A 23,214-nucleotide genomic window follows, 5' to 3' on the forward strand; every position below is an offset into this window, starting at 1 on the left:
CTACCTGTGTACATGAGGATGGACGGCCACACAGCTCGAAAGTCAGCGAGACGCAGTGCACTGGACAGATCTTGGGTGCCATGTCCTTCGATGGTAGTAGACTAACTAACGGTGACATTCAAATTCTGCTTCTCTAAGACATTTTGTCAAGAAGGAAGGTAAATACCTACAGTTTTCTTCTAAGAAGAGCAAGTGACCCTTCGCTAGGTAAATACTGAACTAAACGACAGCTTTACAAAACTATTTCAAGTATTCATTATCACAGTGAAAATGGGAGACCAATGTTAGAGTGAATGGTTTGCAAATTCCTTCGATGAAAAGGCAGGGGTACTTACTAAATTAAAACATATACAAAATGCTTCAACGCATTTCTTTATGTGATATGAATAGAAAGATTATCCATAAAAAGTTAGAAAAATTAAGATAAATTATATATTAGTACACCTTCCCGACCACATTTTATATAAAATTCAGAATAGTGTACTGTCATTTCGATCTACACAATAAAAATGCCTGCGCTTGGCAGATATCTTCTACCTGTGCATGTGTTTTCTCAGTAGAAGGTCTGCTTGTTGAGTCACTTTTGAAAAGTTTTATTTTAATTGTTAACCGTACTGAATCATTAGTAAACCCAGCTGATGGGGACCCACTGAGGTTCCAGTCTTAGCTTCTCGATGGCAGTCTGTAGTTTCTCAAAGGCTTTGTCCAGATTGTCGTTTACGATGATCAAGTCAAAGTAGTGGCCGTAGGCTCTCTGGATCCGCGCACTCTCGTCCACCGTTTTCTTCAAGTCAGAGTCCTGTGAAAGAATTGAGAAGGGAACGTGTGTATCCTCATGCACATCGACCTGCTCACACTCGAAGAGGGATTAAGAAATCAGAGGGTTGGATATCTACTGCAGTCCTGATACGAGCCCTCAACATCGAACCTATACAGCGTTAAAAAAAGACATTCCATCTGCTATTTCGTCTTTCCTTCTACACCCAGGTTTCCATTGATGAGGGTTCTGTATCTTCGGTTTCACTGATACGGGATAAAATTCCTGACTGAAAGGTTGCTGACAATAAGCTTAAGGTGAATTGAAGGTAGTAAAATACTGCAGGTGACTGACCAGTTTCTAGCTCGAGTGTGTCATCCTTTTCAAAAGGTTTGTATCTTAAGGCCTATGTAAATCATGGAACCCAAACTGGAGTGGTTGTTAAGCTAAAAGCCAATGTGCCATCTAAGATGAAAGAGTCTTCAGTGTCTTTTAAAGACCGACCAAGTGCTGCCTACCCACCAATGTTCACACTCACACACTTTTATTTGGGTATGTTCATAAATTAGTTCTGTTCATTTTGGAATGACATAGGGAGAACCTAAGAAATGTGTTCTACATGAGCAAGTAAAGCTTTCCGTGCAATTCTAAGTGTTCTACGATTTTACCATATGTCTGCGACTTCTACAAGTACTTCCCAAGTTCCTATTAGAGCATCTATTATGTTTCGGAATTGAAAGGTTTAAAAATGAGCAAGACCTTTTGGCAGGAGACAAATATAACAAAAAAACCCCAAGTTGTAATAAGTACTATAAAAGAAACACATCACGCATAAAGAATTTAAGAGATCTATTGTAAGCCTGGCGCAGTGGCGCACGCTTGTAATCCCAGCATTCGGAGGCTGAGACAGGAGAATCCCGGTTCAAGGACAGCCCCAGCTACTTAGTGAGGCCCTCTGCAACTCAGCGAGACTCTGTTTCAAAATAAAGAATAAAAAATAAGGCTGGGGTAATAGGTCCGAGGTAGAATGCCCCTGAGTTCTACCCCAGTGCTGCAAAAAAAGAAAAAAAAAAAGAAAAAAAAAAGGAGAGAGAAGAGAGCTCTACTTTTGATAGAGGGATTGGAAACTGGAGCTCGCAGCATGGGGCTGAGGACTCCCAGGAGTGAGGAGGTGGCCTTGTGTACAGCAGGGAAAGGCCCCTTTGGGCAGGGGGCGGAGCAGTGTACACAGGGGGGAGGTACGCGGCCCGGTATGTCCATGGGGCCGTAAAAGATGAAGGGCTGGGCCAGGTCGCGAGGACCTCGATGGGACGAGCGGACCCCGTGGCTCTCAGGAGAGCGACAGGCCTAGAGGGGAGGCAGGGAGGCTAGTGTTGGCATCCAGGTCAGAGGGAAGGGCTGCCTGGTTGTGCCAGTAGAAGGGGTGGGAAAGGCACCCGGCAGACATCAGTAGGATTAGCAGGGGCCGTCGGAGGCGGTGTGTAGGTGTCTTGCAGGCTGGAGGGCTGGGAGGGAGGAGTGCATGCTGCTGGGGAACTTGGCAGAGCAAGTCCAAGGTACTAGGAAACGCCCCAGTGGAGACAGACGTACAGGATGAACAGTGAGGGTGCCCGGGGCTAGGCCAGCTAAGCAGCCAGCAGCAAACCATGGTTTTTTGGTGCAAGTAAAAAAGGAAAGTGGATTTATGCCTGGCTGGTGGCACCCGCCATAATCCTAATATGTGGGAGGCTGAGACAGAAGGATCGCAGGTCCACAGGCAGCCTCAGCTACTTAGCAAAGCCCTCCACAACTTCATAAGACCCTGTTTTAAAACAAAAAATAAAACAGGCCTAGGAGTATAGCCCAGAGGTGTCGGGGCCCACTCGGCTGGACCGAGATGGCACCCAGGCTTGTTGCCAGCGTGGACTCAAGATGGCGCCTAGGCTTGCAGCCAAGTCACGAGGCTCACGAGGCTGGCGGTGCCCTGAGCCTGCGCAGTGAGCCCTATCAGGCGCCCTACGGATGATCAGTGACGCAGCGCCTCGTGCTACCACCAGCCCGCCTATGAGAGGGTTAGAAATGCGCATGCCCTAGCTGCGGGAAGCTTGGGGTTGGTGGAGTGATGAGGGAGGGGTTATGAGACTGATATATATTTGCCTGCTGTGCGCATTGGCGGCAGCAGCAGCAGCAGCAGCATTATTATTATTGAGAAGGAGCATTAAAAGAGGAAGTAGCTTCATCAACAGAGTCGGCGTTCATTTGTTTCTTCCCTAGGCTCTGCTGGTCAGAGCCTTAGGGATGCGATACAGAGGTAGAATGACCCTGGGTTCAATCCCTAGTACAAAAAAAAAAAAAAAAAGTGGATTTACCACTAGACCCAAGAATCCTGAATACTTACAAACGCCTCCCCTGAGACTTACAAATAAATTTAAAACAACTAAACACCTTTGGTGATTGAACATATAAAGAAGCCATATTTCAACTTGAAGTGAAGATAGACACACACAGTTATAAAACACATATGTGGGTAGGAGGAAACAGAGTGGAGAGAACAGAAAAAAGCTACATTTGTTTTTAAGATTTACATTGAAACTATGAAAATGTTGTTTAAAATTATACAACAAAATTAGAATGGAAGAAAAAGAGTAAGACCAAAATATCAAAAGCAAAATGATACAAACCTGCTTCATGTTGGTGACAATGACAGAGAAGAGAATCATTTCAGTGTGTTTAATTAAAACAGAATAATTTATTATCTAGTAGAATATATCCTAAGAATGATTTAATAAAAGACCAAAGCTTAACACGTTTTAATAATCATTTTGTTAATGTTAATACTGTTACTGAAAATTTACATGTGGTATAATACACTTAAATTAAGAACTGCTAATTAAATTACATGTGGTAATGTTATTAGGAACCAAAACTTTCAGGTTTATTCTGGCAAAAAGGCAAATATAAGGCCTAAGAATAAAAGTAAAACTAACATAAAATTTGGATTAGAACTATCAGGTTGAACAAAGGATGTATGTTTTCTAAAAAAGAAAAATATATCCTTCCCTCTGACCACCAAGACCTAGAAACACCGTCCGACAGAGTTGAGAGCGCACCCTGAACACCTGGATTATCTTTAAATACCACGTGCCACTAAAAGGAACCGGGGCATTTGATGGCCAGTTCTAGGTCTGAGCCAGAAAAAGTACAGAATATCCTGGAACAACTTGTCATACTATGAAACAAAGAATCATCAAAGTCTAAAAGACTCAGAAGCCAAGCTAAAGAGGCTCCTACAGCCAGAGAAAGGATAATTTAAGCATCAAAAAGAACAACTGACATAAGTTCAGAGAGGAAGTACTGCAGGTGATGCTAAAAACAGAGTGATTTGACTGTATATTCTTAGTGGGGTATACTCTAAAGTGTGTGTGTGTGTGTGTGTGTGTGTGTGTGTGTGTGTGTGTGTGTCTGTGTGTGTGTGTGTGTGTGACAGCAATCATAACACTGGCGGTAGTGTTGCTATATCTTAGTCTCAGACTGTTGTATTTGTATGTGGGATAAAACTAATGATCCATTATGTGATGGTAATCGATCCCTATGATTTTGAAAACTAAGATATTCAGCACAAGAGAAAGAATTAGAAGAGAAAGCTGGGAAATACCGGTATGAATTCATGATACACTGTCCTTTAAACCTACAAACAAAAAGCATCCACCCTAGCTTTGTGTATGTAAAAAGGTCCAGCTGAAGACAGTGACTGACCTTGTGACAACATGCACAGCTGCCCTTGCATTATGATCTTAAAATACTATTTACTCTAAAAGGAACCAGAACATCTTGGGGAAATGTCTGATTCCTGGCCTAGAATAGGAAATGTACAAGACGAGCCTGAAACATCTGCTGTGCCAGACAGCAAGGAAGGTGTCCAAGGTTCTCAGGCTCAGGCAGAAAGGTCTCAAGCGCCAACCCAAGTCAGGGCCTACTGCTCAAAGATGGAGGACTCGAGCGTCAATAAGAATGACGACCGCGACAGTGAACAAACCCACCGCTCTGAAGTTGAGCCTTGAAGGGCAGCACAGGCACAAGCCCCGCCTTTCCTGTGAGAGCTGGAACTCAAGAGTAATCAACCAGGTAGTGAGGAAAGGTTCTTTTTAAGAAGAGCTCTATTCTATAAACGTAGAAGGAGCAAGAAACTTAGAATGTAAACACGTTGCCACCCCTAAAAAATGTAACTGACCAGGCAAAGCCAAAAGCTTGCTAAAATCAGGGAGAGTAGGGTGGCCCGTGTGCATTAGGGGAAGGATGGCTCGGAAGCTTAATGGCTCAGGCCAACATCTGAGCCTGCTGCTTGATCTCAGCACAGAGGGAGATGGCCTGATATGCGCATCATGGTGTAATAAAACTACAAGCGTCACTTAGGAATTGTCCCCAAACAAACCAGTCTACACCTGCATATGACCAGCCTCTATCTAGCTGACCCACTGGTTATGAGGCTCTATTAGGGTGTTAAGAGGGGAGGGAGACAGGCAGCAAGAATTCACAGGTTAAGAGGCTGAAAAGGGATGTCTGCTTCGGGCCAAGGGGGATAACAGGAACCAGGCTAACCCCAACGCCTGACAAACAAGACGTGTGAAATAATAGCTTGCTTTCAAACCATCGTACATCTGTCAAGGAAAGACAGAGAGAGAATGACCAAATGAAGTGAGCCTGTGACTTGCCCAGTTTACTGCCTTGGAAGTTTCTAGGAGAGGGAGTCCAGGAGGAGTGAGCACTTGGGCTCTGAGCCGAGGACAGAGCTGGGAGCGAGTGTGCAGGGCTAAGCCAGAGGAGAGCAGCAGAGAGGGACCGTGTGGCTCTGCAGGAGGACCCGTCAGCGCCCCACCAGGCCCATCCACGCACATCTCAGTGGCTCAAGGCCAGAAACAGCAGCAAGGAGTAGAGAGAGCGCTACTGCGCCAGGAGGGGCGCCTGTCCCCTGCAGAAAGAAACCTGACATTCTCGGGGCATTCGGGAGCCTACCAGATGGGTTCTGTCTCAATAGCAGGGAACAATGGGCCCTGGAATAAGAACTGTTCAGGGCCTACCCAACAGATTATAAACCCAAGACCTAAAAAGAACAAGCTGTTTCCGTATAACTGCATCTCAGAGCAAAACTCATGTCTGGCATCCAAAATTAAAGAAAAAGAAGAAAAAAAAAAAAAAAAAAACCAGGATAGCAAAGAAGTAGAAAAGATCCATTATGAAAAACATTCAATCAGAACTGACCCAGAACTGACCCAAATGCTAGAATTAGATGGCATTGCACACTTATAATAACAACTATCTTCAGAAAGTTAAGTATAGAGACATGGGGCAACTTGAAAAAGAAGAACTGAGAGCCCTGATCCGACCCGAATTCACGGCACAGCGTCAGCGCTGGGGAGGTTGGACGTGGCCACAGGGCGGGGACCGCGCGGGGTGAAGGGCTCGCTTGTTACTTGGCATGGGATGGTTTCACGAGAGCGTATCTACACCTGAACTTATCAAACAGGCCTCTTTTAGTTTGTATGTCAATTACACCTCAATTCAGCTGAAAAAGATTTAGAAGATGTTAGACAAATCCAATGCATTGGCCTTATTTAGATCTTTATTTGAACAAATCAACTTTAAAAACTTGTAAGTCAGCCTGTAATCCCAGTACTTGGGAGGCTGAGACAGGAGGATCACTGGTTCACTGCTAGCCACAGTTACTTAGTGAGGCCCTCCACAACTTACGACCCCGTTTCAAAATAAAGAATAAAAAATTGGATAAAAAATAGGGGATGTAGTAGTAGAATGCTCCTAGGTTCACTTCCCGGTACCACAAAATAAAAGTAAATAAATAAATAATGAATGAATGACATAAGTCTTAGAGAAATTCAAATATATACATAGCTAGGTGTGGTGGTACACACTTGCAATCCCAGAATTCAGAAGGCTGAGACTGGAGGGTCGCTGATTCGCGGCCAGCCTCAGCTACTTAGTGAAGTGCTCCACAACTTAGTGAGACATTGTTTCAAAATACAGAATAAAAAGTAGACTGGAAGTGTAGAATGTTTCTGGAGTATAGAATGCTCAGAGGTAGAATGCTCCTGGGTTCAATCCCCAGTACTACAAACAAATAAAAATAAAGCCAGGTGTGGTGGCACTCACTTGTAATCCCAGCATTTGGGAGGTAGAGACAGGAGGATTGCAGTTCGCTGACAGCCTAAGCTACTCAGTGAGGCCTTTCACAAGTTAGTGAGACCGTTTCAAAAAATATAAAGGCTAAAAAATAGGACCAGGGTTGTAGCTTGGAGGTAGAATGTCCCTGGGTTCCATTCCCGGTACCACAAAAAAATAAAAAATAAAAATAAAAATAAAAAACAAATAATATATGATATTAATACAGCTTATGAATTTTTGTGTATTAATAGCATTACTGTGGTTTTAAAAGCCTTTATCTTTTTTTTTTTTTTTTTTTTTGTGGTACTGGGGTTCCTGGAAGCCCTTCTACCTCCAGGCCACACTTCCAGACCTATTTTTACATTTTTTTTTGGAAACAGGGTCTCCTAAGCCAGCGCGCGTGGCTGGCTTCAAACCCGCGCGATCCTCCTGTCTCTGCCTCCCAAGCGCGGGGATTACAAGCGTGCGCCACCACGCCCGGCTAAGCCTTTATCTTTTAAACAAAAATACTAAGGTATTTATGGATTATATAATATCAAAGATTCGCTTCAAATTTGAACAAGAATGGCCACTTATTGAAACTAGGTAATGGGAATAGAAGGGCTCATTTTCTTCCTCTTTTGAATAAATGTTAAATTTTCCATAATCTGAAAAAAGAAAGAGGGAGAAAAGAAAATACATGTAACTACCTAACGCAGTACAGCCAGCTCTCCCTAGGCCGGCCATCGGAGGAATGTGCCATTAATGGACTCTGGCTGAGTTTCCAGTTGGCAAAACGGTACTGGTCTCTTCCCATTTCACAAAGGGGAACTAACTTTTTGTTTTAAAATAAAGCAAACAAGGATTCTTAAGAAACAGCAGTGTTGTTCCAAATCCTAATGGAGAATGAATTGGTTTTCCATAACAACTTTCAGTGTGATGACCTGTGACGTAGCCTTGTACTGTTACACAGGGTCACTCGTTCTTACAAGTTCTCAAAAGGAAACGACGGAGAGAAGATCGAGCCCGCAGAGAAGCGCTCACCGTCAAAAGCTTGGTAGTGATCCCCGCATCCACCACGGCCTTGTGCATGGCCCGGAGTGTCTCCAGCTCGGGAGCAGCGATGAAGACCACGTAGGGCATGAACTCGGACGTCCTCAACACTTTCAGTGCCTGGTAGGAACAATGACAGGCGGATGGGTAAAGTACTAGAACCCGATACGCTACCCTCTAGAATAACCAAAGACAGCCTGCCCTCTCCTGTAGAGGATGGACACAATGGACGGCCTGTCCTCCTCTCCACTCAGTACTTTCCTAAAATAGGGATCCGTTATTTTGGTGTGAACTCAATCTCACCCGATCTTTATTCCTTTAAACCCAAAAGATCACCAAGAGTGCCATTCACTCTTTCTGTGATAGCTGTAGAACCTCAGTGTTGATTAACTGGAGAGGAGGTGCAGCCTGTAATCCCAGTGCTTGGGAGGCTGAGGCAGGAGGGTTGCAGGTTCAAGGACAGCCTCAGCAATAACGAGACTCATCAACCTAGTGAGACCGTTTCAAAAATAAAAATGAAATGCAGCTGGGTGTAGCTCAGAGGTAAAATGTCCCTGGGTTCAACCCTCAGTACCAATTAATGTATAAATAAATAAATGGATAAATACATAGCCATACTATGAAATAGTATGCAGCAACCACAATGAACAAAAATATCTGTACAGTAAAATCAGCATGAAAAGATCTTCAAGAAATACTGCTTAATATCAAAACTATGAAATTCTTGCATTTGTCTAAAAAACAAAAAAAGAAAATCCATTACAAACATATGCAATTTAAGGTATATATGCACACATTTCTGTACGCTGGGTGTGTGTCTGTGTTTAAGGTATACTAAATGACTAGAAAGATACACACCAGACCCTTAATCACGGCACAGGGAAATGAGGTCGGCCTGCGTGGAGAGGGGTGGGGAGGGTAAATAAGAAACACGGAACAAGAATAAAATGAGCGTGTGTGTGCGCGCGCACGCGTGTGTGTGACAGACTGGGGGTAAGAGGAGGAGGAGGAGGGGCTTCAGTTTTTTCTTTAAATTGCAGCTTTGAGTTTTAAATTTGACACTGCCTAACACACACATTTATGTATCGCTTAAGCAAGTAACTAAGTACTAAAATTCTACAGATTCAATCCCGTGGCTTCCATTGCTATTCAAGCCTAACTGATTGCCTGCCTAGAGATTTATTTAACAAGTGATGGATACATAATAAGGTTCCCCATGACCCAAAAGGCAGCCGAGGAAAGAGCCGCCTTTCCACCACGACGGACAAGAGACGTCCAGCGCCCGGGCCCCGCTGCGCACCTGGGGGTTGACGTCCAGGATGCAGGTCCGCCCGGTCTGCAGCACTTCGAGAATGGAGGCGATCTTGGTTCCGTAGAGATTACCCTCATATTCTCCATGCTCGAGGTACTTTCCAGCTTTAATCTCCGCTTCCATCTCCGATCGTGACACAAACTTATATGCCTGCCCATCCTTTTCATCTTCCCTTGGTTTCCGTGAAGTAACTGAAGAGAAAAATATGGAAGATTGGCACAAAGAAAAGAGGAAGGTATAAGAAGTGGGCTAGAATTCACAGGGTAGCTGCCTGGGCGCTTCTGCAGGAAGCCCGGCGGATCTGCACTCGGCCCATTCGGGGAGACGCTGGGGAAAGACCACCAAACCGTCCGTGCTGCGCGTGCAAGCCTTTCCCTTCCCTTTATTCCTTAAGCAATGTAGCACAACCACTACTTATGTAGCATGTTCACTGTACTCGGGACGATTCCCAGATGATTTAAGGCATACAGTAAGGTGCACATACGTTATACACAAATACTGCGCCATTTACTTTAATTAATTAATCTATTTAATTTGGGTACTGGGGATTACACCCAGGGGCATTCTACCTCTGAGCTACATCCTCAGGGTTTTTTTTTAATTTTTTTTTTTTTTTTGAAACAAGGTCTTTCTAAATTGCTAAGGATCTCACTAAGTTGCTGGGACTGGCCTCAGATCTGAGATCCTCCTGTCTCAGCCTCCTAGTACTGGGATTACAGGTGTGCTCTACCATGCCCGGCTAGAGTTTGGCTTATTGAAAAGAACAAAATTGACAAAGCTTTAGGTAGACTAAGAAAAAAAAGAGAAAAGACTCATATTATTAAAATAAAATAGAAAATATTCTACTATCAACCCTGCAGAAGTCTTGAAACTTATTAAAAAAGTAAAAATAGCAATATTTGTACAACTCTGTAAATATAGTAAAAACCATTGAAGTGTGCACTTAACATGGGTGAGTTGCGTGATATGTGATTATATCTGAATAAAGGTAATGAAAAGAAAATTAACTGAGAAATTTGGAAAGCAACCACTGAATAAAGCCAAAAAAATAAGTAGCTTGGAGTGAAAATATAAAACAAGATAAAGGAGTGATTGACACAGTTCTGTAGTTACTACCCCTGGACTGTTACCAATTAAAAGTAACAAATGGAAACTGTGTGTTTATTGCCAGGTAAAACCCCACAATCCCAGCACTTGGTAGCCTGAGACAGGGAGATAGCAGATTCAAGGCCAGCCTCAGCAACTTAGACCCTCAGCAACTTGGTGAGACCGTGTTTCAAAATAGAAAAGAGAAAGGGCTGGGGTGCAGCGCAGAGGTAGAACTCCCTTTGGTCCAAGCTGTCATATAAGAAGAAAAGTAAAAAATTAAAAAAGAGAAGAAAAACAGTGAAAGAGAAAACTCCCCCGAAGACACAGAAATGACAATCCATACACAACATTTCTTGTAAAGTTACAAGAGGATGTGCCCCAGAGAAACAAGGCAATAAACCAAGTGAGAAATGCAGGGAGTCCATGAAGAGCGTTAAGTCACAGAGCGAAAGACCCAGTGTTAGCAGCTGGGTGGCCAGAGCAGAGGGAGAGCGGGGAGCCCTCGCTGCAGCACGGGAGGAGGGCTGAGACTAACTGGGTGCACAAGTGTGTTCCTGACACGCAGGCAGCCGCGGAGAGTGGGAGGAAAAAACCCAACAGCTGTGGGCAGTGAGAGGCAGCCACTGCTCAAGGAAGCGGGGCTGAATCACCTACGAGCAGAGCTACCGTCACACCGGGAGGCCAGTGAGGAGGTCAGGAGGCAAAGCAGGAGAAAGCAAAACAGACACTATAGGCAGGATCGCGGCCCGCGGCCAGCCTCAGCTCCCAGCGAGGCCCTCTGCAACTCAGTGAGACTCTGCTTCAAATAAAATAAAGAATAAAAAATAGGGCTGGGAGAGTAGCTTGGAGGTAGAATGGTCCTGGATTACATCCCTAGTACAGGGAAAAAAAAAAAAGAATGAAAGAAATCTGGAAGGTACCCAAGGAAGAAAAGCTTAGGTATCTGGGGAGGGCAAAGATGGGTGAGGGAAGAGGCAGCAGGAGCTATTTTTTCCCCCATTATATGCCTTTAAAAACAAACTTGTTTAATACACTATACACATATTCATTTAACAAAAGTAAACATAAGCTTTCTCTTTATTCCATGATTGCAGCTTTAAAACACTTTGGTCATGTGAAGTTTTTATTCCCTTAAGTGCTTAACCGGGATTTGTCTGAATTTAGTGGTTTATGGTGCCCACAATGGACTCCAAAGCCTTATCCTGAAGGGATTGTGTGGGCGCATGAGGCCAATGGCAGGGCGGCCCCCAGCCCTAAGGATGCAGGCAGCAAGATTACTGGAGAGAAGTAAGCCTCAAAACACATGGTACCAAACCAGAGCAACACTGCCATGCATTTGGAAGAGACAGGGCTGCCTTAGACTAAGCTGTGATTCCCAACAGCCCAAAGGCTGGACCAGAAGCCCAGAAGGAGCCTTAGAACAGCTCGGCCTCGGGGGGAAGGGCTCGGAAGCCCACGGCCAAGGTTCAGGTCTGCCGACCTCTCCCAAAGGGGCCAAGCGTGCCGCACGCACCTCAGAGTCTGTGACACCACCCAGCTCTCCCTCGAGTCAAGTATTTACCTTGCAAGGCCAATATGCAAAAACTGGGGGAAATACTTAAGGGTTCCACTTCTCGCCAATACGATTTCATTTTACACGTCAGTCTTTGTGACCTCCATGAGTGCTGCCTTCCCTGAAGGGGAAACTGTTCTGATGTGCTATCAAAACTCAGGTTTATGCCCTGGCAGGGCTGAGAGCTGCCAGCCAGAAACCACGTAGGTTCACAAAGGTGCGTCCGAGGGCGTGGCACTGTCTCTCTCCTTACACTACGATGGGTGAAAGATATGACTTTTCAGACAGAGAGACAGAGAGAGAGAAAGAGAAGCTGAACAAGGAAATCCTGACTCTGTGCAATTCTGCCACAACCCTTAAACACTGCCTTTAACTGTGACACTGTGGACTGAGCAGTTTGGAGAGACGCCGCCAAGCATCAGTCAACGTGCTGCAGCGCTACTTCAAGATGGCCACAGAGTTACTGTGTTTCCAGTATCATCTACTTTTTTTCACCAGCATCATCATTTCTTTGGAGATAACAATATTATTAATAACTCCATATGGGCCCTCAGTAACGAGCAAAGGCAACTTACATGGCACTGTCGTTCCAAACCGAGTGGGATTCAACACTATGAACCTGTTCTTCAAGCTTCTTCGGCCGACACCCTGTGCTCCTATTAATACTAAGGTTTTTCGCTGGAAGGGGGGCATTTTGGCTACTTCCTCATATATCTGAATTTCATGACGATCAAATTCTAAATGTGAAAGAAAATGGGAATATTATACTCAGTTATCTTTTATACACATAAAAATTCCTCTGCTATTCTGTCCAGTAATGGTTTGGTTGTCCTGATAGTTAAGTACTGTGGCCACTTACCAGATTTATTTTTTCAAATTTGGTAAAGTACAATATATTCTATGCTTTGATTTAAACATCTATTCCTGTGCATTTGCCCTTAAAAATTTAAGCTACAAAAACTCCCATGTTTCATCCTTATTTACCAAATATCCTATCCATTAAGGCCTTTTTGTAATCAATCTGTCAGTAGAAATAATGATTTTAACACACACAAAAAAATCAAGTCACAGCTCCATATATGTATGTATGTATGTATGTATGTATGTATGTATGTATATATTGGTGGTACTGGGGTTCCTGGAAACCCTTCTACCTCCGGGCTACACTCCCAGACCTATTATATACATATACATATATATTTTTTTTTTTTTTTGGAAACAGAGTCTCTTAAGCCAGTGAGGCTAGCTTTGAACCAGCGCAATCCTCCTGTCTCTGCCTCCCAAGCACAGGGAGTACAAGCATGTGCCACCACGCCCGGCCTTCCATGTATGTATTTACACTAAGAAGTGATACTACCTATCACTAGGTGTGGTGACGCACTCGTAATCCCAGCATTCGGGAGGCTGAGACCAGAGGATCGCGGTTTGCGGACAGCCTCAGCTACTTAAGTAAGGCCCTTTGCAGCTCAATGAGACCCTGTTCCCAAATAATGAATAAAAAAATAGGGCAGGGGGTGTAGCTCGGAGGTAGAATGCCCCTGGGCTCCATCCCCAGTACGTGTGCCACCACGTCTGGCTCAATTGTTAAATTCTGAAACAGTCTCACTGAGTTACTGAGGGTCTCACTACGTTGCTGGGGCTGGCCTTGAGCCTGAGATGCTCCTGTCCCAGCCTCCTGTGTAGCATTTACCACCAGTGCCTGGCAACAAGACACTTTAAATTTGGTAGTTCCTGTATTTATCTTTCCTTTTCTTCTTCTTCTTTTTTTTTTTTTTTTTGTGATACTAGAGATTGAACCCAGGCGCATTCTACCTCTGAACTCTACCTCCAGCCCTATTTTTATTTTTTATTTTGAAACAAGATCTCACTATGTTGCAGAGGGCTTCCATAAGTTGCTGAGGCTGGCTAAGAGCCTGTGATCCTCCTGTCTCAGCTGCCCAAGTACTAAGATTGTAAGTGTGCACCACCACATCCAGCTCTTTTTTTTATTTTACTGAGATATAAGTGAATATAAGTGAAATTGTATATACTTGAGAGCTTAATGTTTTGACATGTATATGCTGTGAAAAGATCCTATACTCCAGCTAATCAGCACATCCATCACCCCACAAGGTCACTCTTTCTTTTTAAAAGAATTTAAGATGAAAAGATTTAAGAAAGAACCCTATTAAATTAGACTAAGATTTGTTCGGTCCAGTGTTATTTTCCCAAATGTCCCATGGAAAACGTTATGGTAGAATAAAGTTGTTCTCAATCATAACTCTTAATATCTTTATAAAGGCATTCTGCCTTTTGAAAAGAGCACGTAAGTTATTATTTTAAAATTCTCTGAATGAAATTTCAATATTTATGAAATTGCTCGTGCATTAATATATGCATAAATTCTAGCCAATTCATTCTGTTGTCTTACTTACCAAGTACTCACCAAGTATACTGCTAGTATATAGTTTATCAAAATTTAAATAATTTCTTTATTTTTATTTATTTTGGTGGTACTGGGGATGAAACACTTCTACCTCCGGGCTACTCTCCCAGACCTATTTTATATTTTAATTTGGAAACAGGGACTCTTAAGCCAGCGCGGCTGGCTTCGAACCTGTGCGATCCTCCTGTCTCCGCCTCCCAAGTGCGCAGATTACAAGCATGCGCCACCACGCCTGGCTAAATAATTTCTTTAAATTATATTGAACCATGTGTTCACATGCCAGACTCTTGCAAATGGAGAGTAAATCTGAATTACAGCCACTTACAATGACATATTTAAGCGTATGCCGTACTAATTAACAATCCAAAGCCATTTTTTAGACTTCTCAGAAAGTACCCACCTGCATTCCTGGTCGTGAGATACATCATCTTTTTCTTTTTTTTGCTACTTATAGTTCCACAAAAAGGTCCTGAAGGATGAAAAGACCGACATGACTTCAACAAAAGGTCAGAATATGGCGACACCTCACTGTGGTGGCTGAGGGAGGCTGGGATAATTATCTTCACGAGATTCCAGGGAAGCTGGGGTGGGGGGAAGTCAGCCGGAAGTCTGGCGCTCCACCAGTAGGTGGCAGAAAGGGGTCAAAAATGACTCTGGACAAAAGGGAAGCAGAGGGCAGGCGGCATCCACTCTAGGTGTGTTAAACAGGTCCTCTGAGTAAGTAGACAAGGGGCAAAGAAGGGGGCACAAGACACGCCGAGCTGGCTGTCACCTGAGCTGTCCCAGTCTCTCCTGACGAATGCCTTCCTCTTCTCTTCCAGGAACTGGCTGGGGATGAGACCAGCGCTTCCTCCCTCCTTCACGTGGCTAGCCTGGAACCAAGCAACAAGTGGTAGACCTGAGTGGCCAAAATTTGAGACCATCTTCTAGGACAAGCAAGTGGTCCATAAAAATGTCCCTTTAAACGACACGGCACTATTGGTTACGGCATTTAAACACTTTGGCTTTAACTGGCACCCAAAATTCTCTAGAAGTCCTCTGATAGTGAAAAATTGAAGCCAAAACAGAAAGATATGCAGGCCTTACATTACTAAGACTTTTTCTTTATAATAGTAATTCAAGGAAAGGAAAGAAAGAAATACTATTCTACAGGAAGGTATGAGGGCCGAGGGCGTGGCTGGCGGCCACGCCTGTGCTCAGCATCAAGCCCCGGGTTTGATCCCAGAACCAACAACAACAGAAACTCACTATAAAGCAGACACAGTAAACTGTGTTAAGACGACATTTCATCAGCATCCTTCAGTAACACATTTACTATCAATCTTAATTCGACTACGCTGGTATCTCCTGAGGCCAAATTAAATGAAATGGAGACAATACTGGGAAGACAGAGTGTAGGTTTAACTCACACTAACAGGAATCAGAATATCCCGAGAGATACTAAATTTAAGATAGGTAAGGCTTCATCTGATGTCAAAAAACTGATAAAATAGAAGATAAATATTTTAAAATAGTGGTTGGAGAACTGGCTGCTAGTGGCTTATCCCACAAAGTTACTGTGTTTATCCTTACAAGTGGCATAGAAAATCTGGTATCACTTTTGAGCAATCCTAAAAATTATTAATAGACTATCAAATGCAGGAAGAGCTTGAGATTATAACGACAGTATTAGAAAACTAAGAGACAGCATCCATAGAAGAGGAGGAAAGATAGAGAAGCTGGAAAGTACAATAAAGGAAAGAGCCACAGAAGGCAGGGTTTTAAAAAGGAGAATTCCAGCTGGGCGCGGTGGGCACGCTTGTCATCCCAGCATTTGGGAGGCTGAGACAGGAGGATCTGGGTTCGCAGACAGCCTCAGATACTTGGTGAGGCCCTCCGCAACTCAGTAAGACCCTGTTTCAAAATAAAGAATAAAAAGAATAGGGCTGGGGGCGTATCTCGGAGGTAGAAGGTCCCTGGGTTCCATCCCCAGTACTGAAAAAAAAAGAATTCTAAAAATTTCAACGAAATCCTCTTGAGATCATGGATTCTGTTTAGTTTTCCCATATCTTAGTTCTCTCACCACTTGGCACACTTAACTATAATAAAGTCTTTATTTAAACCTAGGAATCACCAGTACAACTTGGCACTTTGTGAACATTTCCCCTTAGAAGTCAGTGTAACTTACTGGCGCTAACACGAGTTCCCAGAATCTCGCCCAGTCTTCGAGGGTGGTGCCAAGTCCGTGGTCCTTTCCTGACACTGTGTTCTCTAGTGAGTGAGACTGTCATTTGCCAGGACAGTTGAAATGCTTCCAGGCTTTCTGATTTGTCAGTTTCTCCACTTCTAATACCATGATTGTTAGCTGATCTACGCAATTACAAAAGTATTTCTGCTATTACTGCTTCTGGACACTTCTGAAAGCAGCATCGGGTGAGAGAAAGAAGAACCACCACACAGAACGCCTGAGCAGCGGGGAGGGAGAGAGTGGCGACTTTCCTGATACGGATCTTAATCTGAGACCTAACAAAACCCAGAGAGCGAACCTTTGTTCTCACTAACTGACACGAGGTAAGCAAACAGATTTAGGGTGTTCAGAAGCTGGGTGTGGTGGCTCACCCCTGTAATTCTAGTACTTGAGAGCCTGGGACAGGAGGACCGCAGGGGCAAGGCCAGCCTCAGCAACCTAGAGAGACCCTGTTTCAAAACAAAAATAAGAAGCCTGGGGGTGTAGCTTGAAGGTAGAATGCATCTGAGTTCAATCCCCTATACCACAATAAAAGATCTTTAGAAACTATGCTTTACCTATGTAATGAACATATATAGAGAGAGAAAAGACGAGAAAAACCATTGTATCCACAGTAAAAGAGTCTTAATGAAAACAGACCAAAAACAAACACTGACAAAGGATGACTCCAAGTGAGTTTTTCCTGTCCAATAGCATAGTTTAATGCAACCACCCATGCGAAGGACCAGTGCGTCTAATCCTCAAGCCAACGGGGCAGGGCCACAGTGGTTTAGGCCTGCAGCGATTAACAGCTACTCACAAATTCCCTCTCGATTTGGCCTTCTCTCCATAAATTAATAGCCATGAAGCAGGAGCTGTTCATGCAGGAAAAATCATTGAAACAAATGCTAATTTGTTCTTCCTGAATATTCAGATACTGGCCAGATCTCTGGTTGGAGACAGAAAAGTGCAGGGGTACCTGGGAAGCACACCGACCTGCCACCAATTCGGATCCTCTCTGTTTACGATCTGAAGAATTTCTCCTTTGGAAAACTTCAGTCCCGCTTCTTTGCAGGGTATCAGGTTATCATTGTACGGATTATAATCGAAATGACACTTCACAAATACCTAAAACACACAGCACAGTGAAAATACTCCCGGTGCGTCATTTGCCACTGGATTTCCAAAATCCTTTTCAATCCGCTACAATTTTAAGTGACACGTATTTAATACTTGACATGAGAAACTGTCTCTCACAAATAAAAATCAAATTATGAGACTCCTAAGAGAATTTGGAGTCAGAATAAGAAATGCTCATATTACATTAAAATTGTGTGTGTGTGAACTTTTAATTAAAGTCAGCAGAGCTGGACAATTACTCCATTCCACCATTCTCGTCTCCTCCAACCTTGTCACCTGATTGTCCAGGAAATACTCGATAGCCTTTCTTTAGTACAAGTTAATGTCACTTTCTGATTAATGTTCTGAAATGACATGTGCAGCTAAATTAAGGCATGTATTTCAGAGATATCAGAACTGACTTTGTAAAGGGGCCTGAAACAAAAATATAATAATAAAAATCCATGTTGAAGTCAGACCTTGGTTACTTTGAGAAAGATAAAATCAACTTTTACCCCCAGTATCATTTTTTTAACAGACTTTCCATTGCCCAAAACTACTATGGAAAATACTTTTTTGGGATCATTTTACTCTGACTGATATGACCACTTAAATTTAAATGAGCAGCATTAGTCATAGGACAAACACTGAAAAAGCCTATTAACTGCTTTTCAATTTACATTCATTTACATATGCACGTGTCTTTTAAATTGCCCTTGTTAATTAAGAACATGCCAATCACCACTGTTAGTTAAAGTCTCCGCTATCTGGGATATTTTACTTATTCACTTTAACTGGAATTCTAATTAAGTTAACATTGTTAATTATTTAAAAGTTCAGGTCAACAGCTCTTTTTTCATACATATTTATAGAAATTCAAATTTTATCTTCTAAAGAATAGCTTTGACTTAGTCAGCAGGTACAACTTAGTAAAGAGGAAAAAACACAATTAGTAAAAACAAAAACAAAACACTGTTAATTCTGCTTACCATACTCCTACAAGTATAACCACACAAGATAATCCAACAGTACACTACGTATGTTACAGTGTGAGCGTGGCAAACCCAGTGAGATGCACACGGAAACTGGTGCGATGAGTCTACACAGCAGTGGGACACACACTAAAATGATTTTAAAATAACTAGTGTGGATACATGATAAAACTTCAGTTATTTACAATCAGATGACTTAGCAAAAAGCACCGAGAACATTTCCAATAGCACGGAAAAGGCTAATAATGTCTAAAAAAATCAGTAAGCCAATGATTTTCATCCAACATACAATTTTTAGAAGTATCTAAAAAGCAAGCATACAAACAGCAGTGAGATTGCCGACTGACAGCTACCCTGACAGTGGCATGCAGCTCAGTGTCTCGGTAGTGGGCAAAACCCAAAACCATCCAGTTAAATGAGGTCAACTGAGTTAAGACAGAGACGCCGGTGCCAGAGCTGGCTCTGGGAAGGCTTTCCTACCTGCCGGAGGTGTGCAGGGCGCCTCTCCACACCGACCGGGCTCTAAAACACAGTTTCAATTGCATAAAAAAGCCAGACTTATCATTTATAAAAAATGAACAATATATAAATAAATTATTGGCCCATTTCATTACTTCACTCATTTGGTAAAGCAACTGCCTCCCTAATCCACTATCCCCAGGTTCTGACACCTGCAAATGATAAACAATCCAATCAAAAATTCGGGGCCGAGCCGGGCGTGGTGGCGCACGCTTCTAACTCCAGCATCTGGGAGGCTGAGACAGGAGGATCGGGTTTGCAGGCAGTCTCAGCTACTTAGTGAGGCCTTTTGCAACTCAGTGAGACCCTGTGGTAAAATAAAGAATAAAGAATAGAGCTGGGGTGGAGCTCGGAGGTAGAATGCCCCTGGGTTCCATCCAGTAACCCCCCCCACACACACACAAATTGAGGCATTTGAGATGGGGGGTCAGTATGTGACGTCACAAAAAATACCGGCACACTCCTTATTTCCCCAGAAAGGTGCACTGAATGAAGAGCCAGACCCTGCCACCTAAGCAGGGAGGTGTTGTCTTCTCCTCTGCAGGAGAGGAGGTATTTTGTAACCACAAAGTTACAAATTTAGTCCAATTTACAAACATCCACTCCTCTGCTTCCCTCAAACTGTTCTGGAAGTGCAAATGTTTGTGGAATACAAATTATACCTCTCAAATACAAGAGACGAGAAGGAACCTTTCTTTTTTCATTTCCCAAATAATTTGTGAACATTAACCTCATGCTCAAAAACTTAGATTAATCTAGTTTTACTTTGGTAAAATTTGCCTCAAAAATCAATTAGCCCAACCTTTGATCTAGGTATTTTGTAATGACTTTTAAAGTCACCGAAGAGTTAACTGGATTTAGTATAATTTTATCAAATGCATCTTGTTTTGCTAATAGGCCATAGATGTTAACTCTTCATTATTAAGAAGTTACTAAACACCATATACTAAAGTATTTCAATTTCATGTATTAAAAATAAGAACTGAAGGACCAACAATTTAAAGTGGATAGAACAGAGAAAGAAGTACCCAGATGTTAAATCTTACTCAAGAGTACAAATCAAAATACAAGTTCTATTGTGGTAATATTTCCTATAGATAGAATATATAGAAACTTTATATCCAGTATACTTTTAAAGCAAAGATGACAAGAGGAAAAATACGGAGAAAAAGATATTGCATAAAAATATTTTGTGCCTGTGAAAATGACAACCAGCTGGAGAAAATAAGTACCAGAGATGAGATAGCCAGAGAGCATCTCCCGGTCCCTGGGAGGAAGAGAAGTGGCCGCGGCTGCATGGGAACATGCTGGCTGGGCGCGGTGCTCACAGAACTGGGTCTCGAGCCACGTTCAGGCTGTGATGAGCCTGCACATCAGAGCGAGTGACCAGAGGGTGGACGGACTGGCCACAGCTCTGAGACAGAGGCCGAGAAGACTGGGCAGGGATGTTCTTTTATCTGGAGATTTTCACAGTCTATGAACTTGGCCTATTTAGTTCAATACACTTCCCACCCCCCCCCCCCAAACACACTTCTTGAAACCAGGAAGACCATGAGGAGGAATTCACCATCCTATCTGCTAAATATCCATCTGGGGGCCACAAATTTAAGTTTCAGTTGATGAAATAAAAAATTTTATAGCTGGGTATGGTGGCACAGGCTTATAAACCCAGCATTTGGAAGGCTGAGACAGGAGGATTATGGTTCGAGGACAGCCTCAGCTAATTAGTGAGGCCCTTTGCGACTCAGTGAGACTCTGTTTCAAAATAAAGAATAAAGCTGGGCGTGGTGGCACACATTGTTGTCTGGAAGTGTAGCCCGGAGGTAGAAGGGCTCCATCCCCAGTACCACCAAAAAAAAAAAAAAAAAAAAAAAAAAGAAGGAAAGAAGGAAAGAGAGAGAGAGAACGAGAGAGACAGAGACAGAGACAGAGACAGACAGACAGACAGACAGACAGACAGAAAGGGAGGGCTGAAGTGTCGCTCGGAGGTAGAATGCCTCTGGGTTCCATCCCCAGTACCACAAAAGAGGAAAAAAAAGTCCTGAAGGAGGCCGTCCTCCTCCCGGTAGCAAGTGGCACCTGCCGAGTGGACCCCGCAGCGCCCTGGGCTGGCCAGGTCCAGTTAAGATCCCGGGGACACGGCTGTCAGCTGCCTCGCCTCAGCACAGCTGCAAATGACAAGAGCGTTTGTTGCTAGCGCTATCTGGATGACGAATTATTAATGTGGACTCATTCCTTGGTTTACAAACATATTGATTTCTTTAACAGCAGAGATATCGTTCATTCTTAATGTCTTTAAGGAGAACTAAAGATGCTTACCATCTGTGATAACAGATATTGCCAGATAGAGAGAGCCCTTGGGGTCAGCTCCTTCTTACCAGTGCACAACTGTATCTGTTACTTGCTAAGTTTCTCCTGGTTTATGATGTGTTCTTTAATTTTGTTGGAAACGGGGCTGCGTGGGGGGCTGGAGTTGGTACGAAGTGGTCTCAGACCACTGAGAGTCCGGTTTCTGATTTTAAAGGGAAAGTTTCTGCCATTCATTTTTTCTTAGTTACATTTAACAAAATTAAGGAGATTCCCTCCAGTCCCTACTTCATTAATCTTCTAAAAACATGTGCACAGATATATTTTTATCAAATTCTCTTTTAAAGTTATTCTCCTTTCATCTGTTAACACCTTGATATTTTAATATGAAACTGTGCTAGTCTATCCCTGCCAAATCCAACTTGCACATGTCGCATTATCTTTTTATACATGGTTAGATCACATTTGCTCATATTTTGTTGAGAATTCTTATGTGTATATCTCTGAATAAGACAGACGTGCAATTTCTTTCCTCCCATGTTTTTGGTGTGCAGGTCACGCTGGTCTTAAAGGATGAGCAAAAGAGAATTCCTGTTGTTTTGCCCCAATGAACAAATGGGGCCATGACTGTCTCTGGGGACCTAACCTATCTGTGAGTTGAAAGCTTCAGAATTGACTACAACTTCTAACTTAATCTGTTTCTCAAGCTGTAAGTAGACTCTGTCCCGTAAAAGATTTTGGACTTTTAGCCAGTACCTCAAAGGGCTCTGACGAGGATAATCTACTGCTATCCTTTGAAAACCACCACCTTAGGAAGGAGAGCCCCTCACTTCTGTTTGCCTTTGCAAAAGTCCAGAGGAAGAGGTGTATCAAACTCCACTGTGCAGGAACCCCCACTTTCCATGGGGGATACTTTCCGAGTCCCCTGTGGAGGGCTGAGACCACAGACAGTACTGAACCCAGTGAGTCAACGCCTTCCTGTAGTAAGGAAGCACTTGGGCGTGGAGCCGTCAGCTTTGCTGTCTGAGTGAGACAGCCAAGCCAGCACCCCATCACAGTGGCAATCACCCAGAAGTCAGGAAATAATGAATGCTGGTGAGGAAGTGCAGAAATCAGAGCTCTTCTACACTGCTGGTGAGGTTGCAAATGAGTCCAGCCCCTATGGAGACCTGTGTGGAGATTCCTCAGTCAACTGGGAATGGATCACCACATAATCCAGCTATACCACTCCTGGGTATCTTTCCAAAGGGGATGAAACCAGAGACCTATAGTAACATATGCATACTCATGTTCAGCAGCACAATTCACAATAGCCAAATTATGGGACCAACCTAGGTGTCCATCAGCAGATGACTGGATTACAAATTTATGGGGTGTCCACAAAATTCTACTCAGCAATAAAGAACAAAATTACATCATTTGCAAGAAAATGGAAGGACCTGGAGAACATTATGTTAAGTGAGATTAGCCAGTCACAGGAAGTGAAGGGTCCTATGATTTCTCTAATATGAGGAAGCTAGAGTAATGGGGATACCAGAGGAGCTCCAGACATGGAGGGGAGACCTCAGTGCAGCCAGGGAGGTGGGAGGGGAGGGGAGGAGGAAGAGTGAGGATCGATGAAGGAATCACGACCATTGGCTATGTGTACATATGTGAAAATGTCAATGTCAATCTCAGTAATCCGTATGGGGAAGGAAGGGGGCGAGGGAGAAAGAGTGGGGGCACTCTTTGCTGTTTGACAGAGCAAA

The 23,214-nt window shown here is 43.3% G+C and overlaps 1 protein-coding gene across 2 annotated transcripts in view; it reads right to left on the reverse strand.

Moving 5' to 3' along the window:
- Positions 1-622: 622 nt before the first annotated feature.
- Positions 623-23,214, reverse strand: part of PALS2 (protein associated with LIN7 2, MAGUK p55 family member) — a gene marked incomplete at both ends in the record, with an annotated part of 32,882 nt that continues 10,290 nt past the window's right edge. The window contains 8 exons of one of the 2 annotated variants that reach the window (XM_080701592.1): positions 623-799; positions 7,937-8,065; positions 9,246-9,448; positions 12,474-12,635; positions 14,724-14,792; positions 15,096-15,195; positions 17,526-17,657; positions 19,121-19,162. In XM_080701592.1, the coding sequence (XP_080557718.1) occupies positions 623-799; positions 7,937-8,065; positions 9,246-9,448; positions 12,474-12,635; positions 14,724-14,792; positions 15,096-15,195; positions 17,526-17,657; positions 19,121-19,162 (1,014 nt within the window). The remainder of the gene's footprint in view (positions 800-7,936; positions 8,066-9,245; positions 9,449-12,473; positions 12,636-14,723; positions 14,793-15,095; positions 15,196-17,525; positions 17,658-19,120; positions 19,163-23,214) is intronic. The other variant, XM_080701591.1, reaches the window with a different exon arrangement.

This window comes from Muscardinus avellanarius (assembly GCF_963383645.1).
Source record: "Muscardinus avellanarius genome assembly, chromosome: 9".
In the NCBI taxonomy this organism is placed as follows: domain Eukaryota; kingdom Metazoa; phylum Chordata; class Mammalia; order Rodentia; family Gliridae; genus Muscardinus; species Muscardinus avellanarius.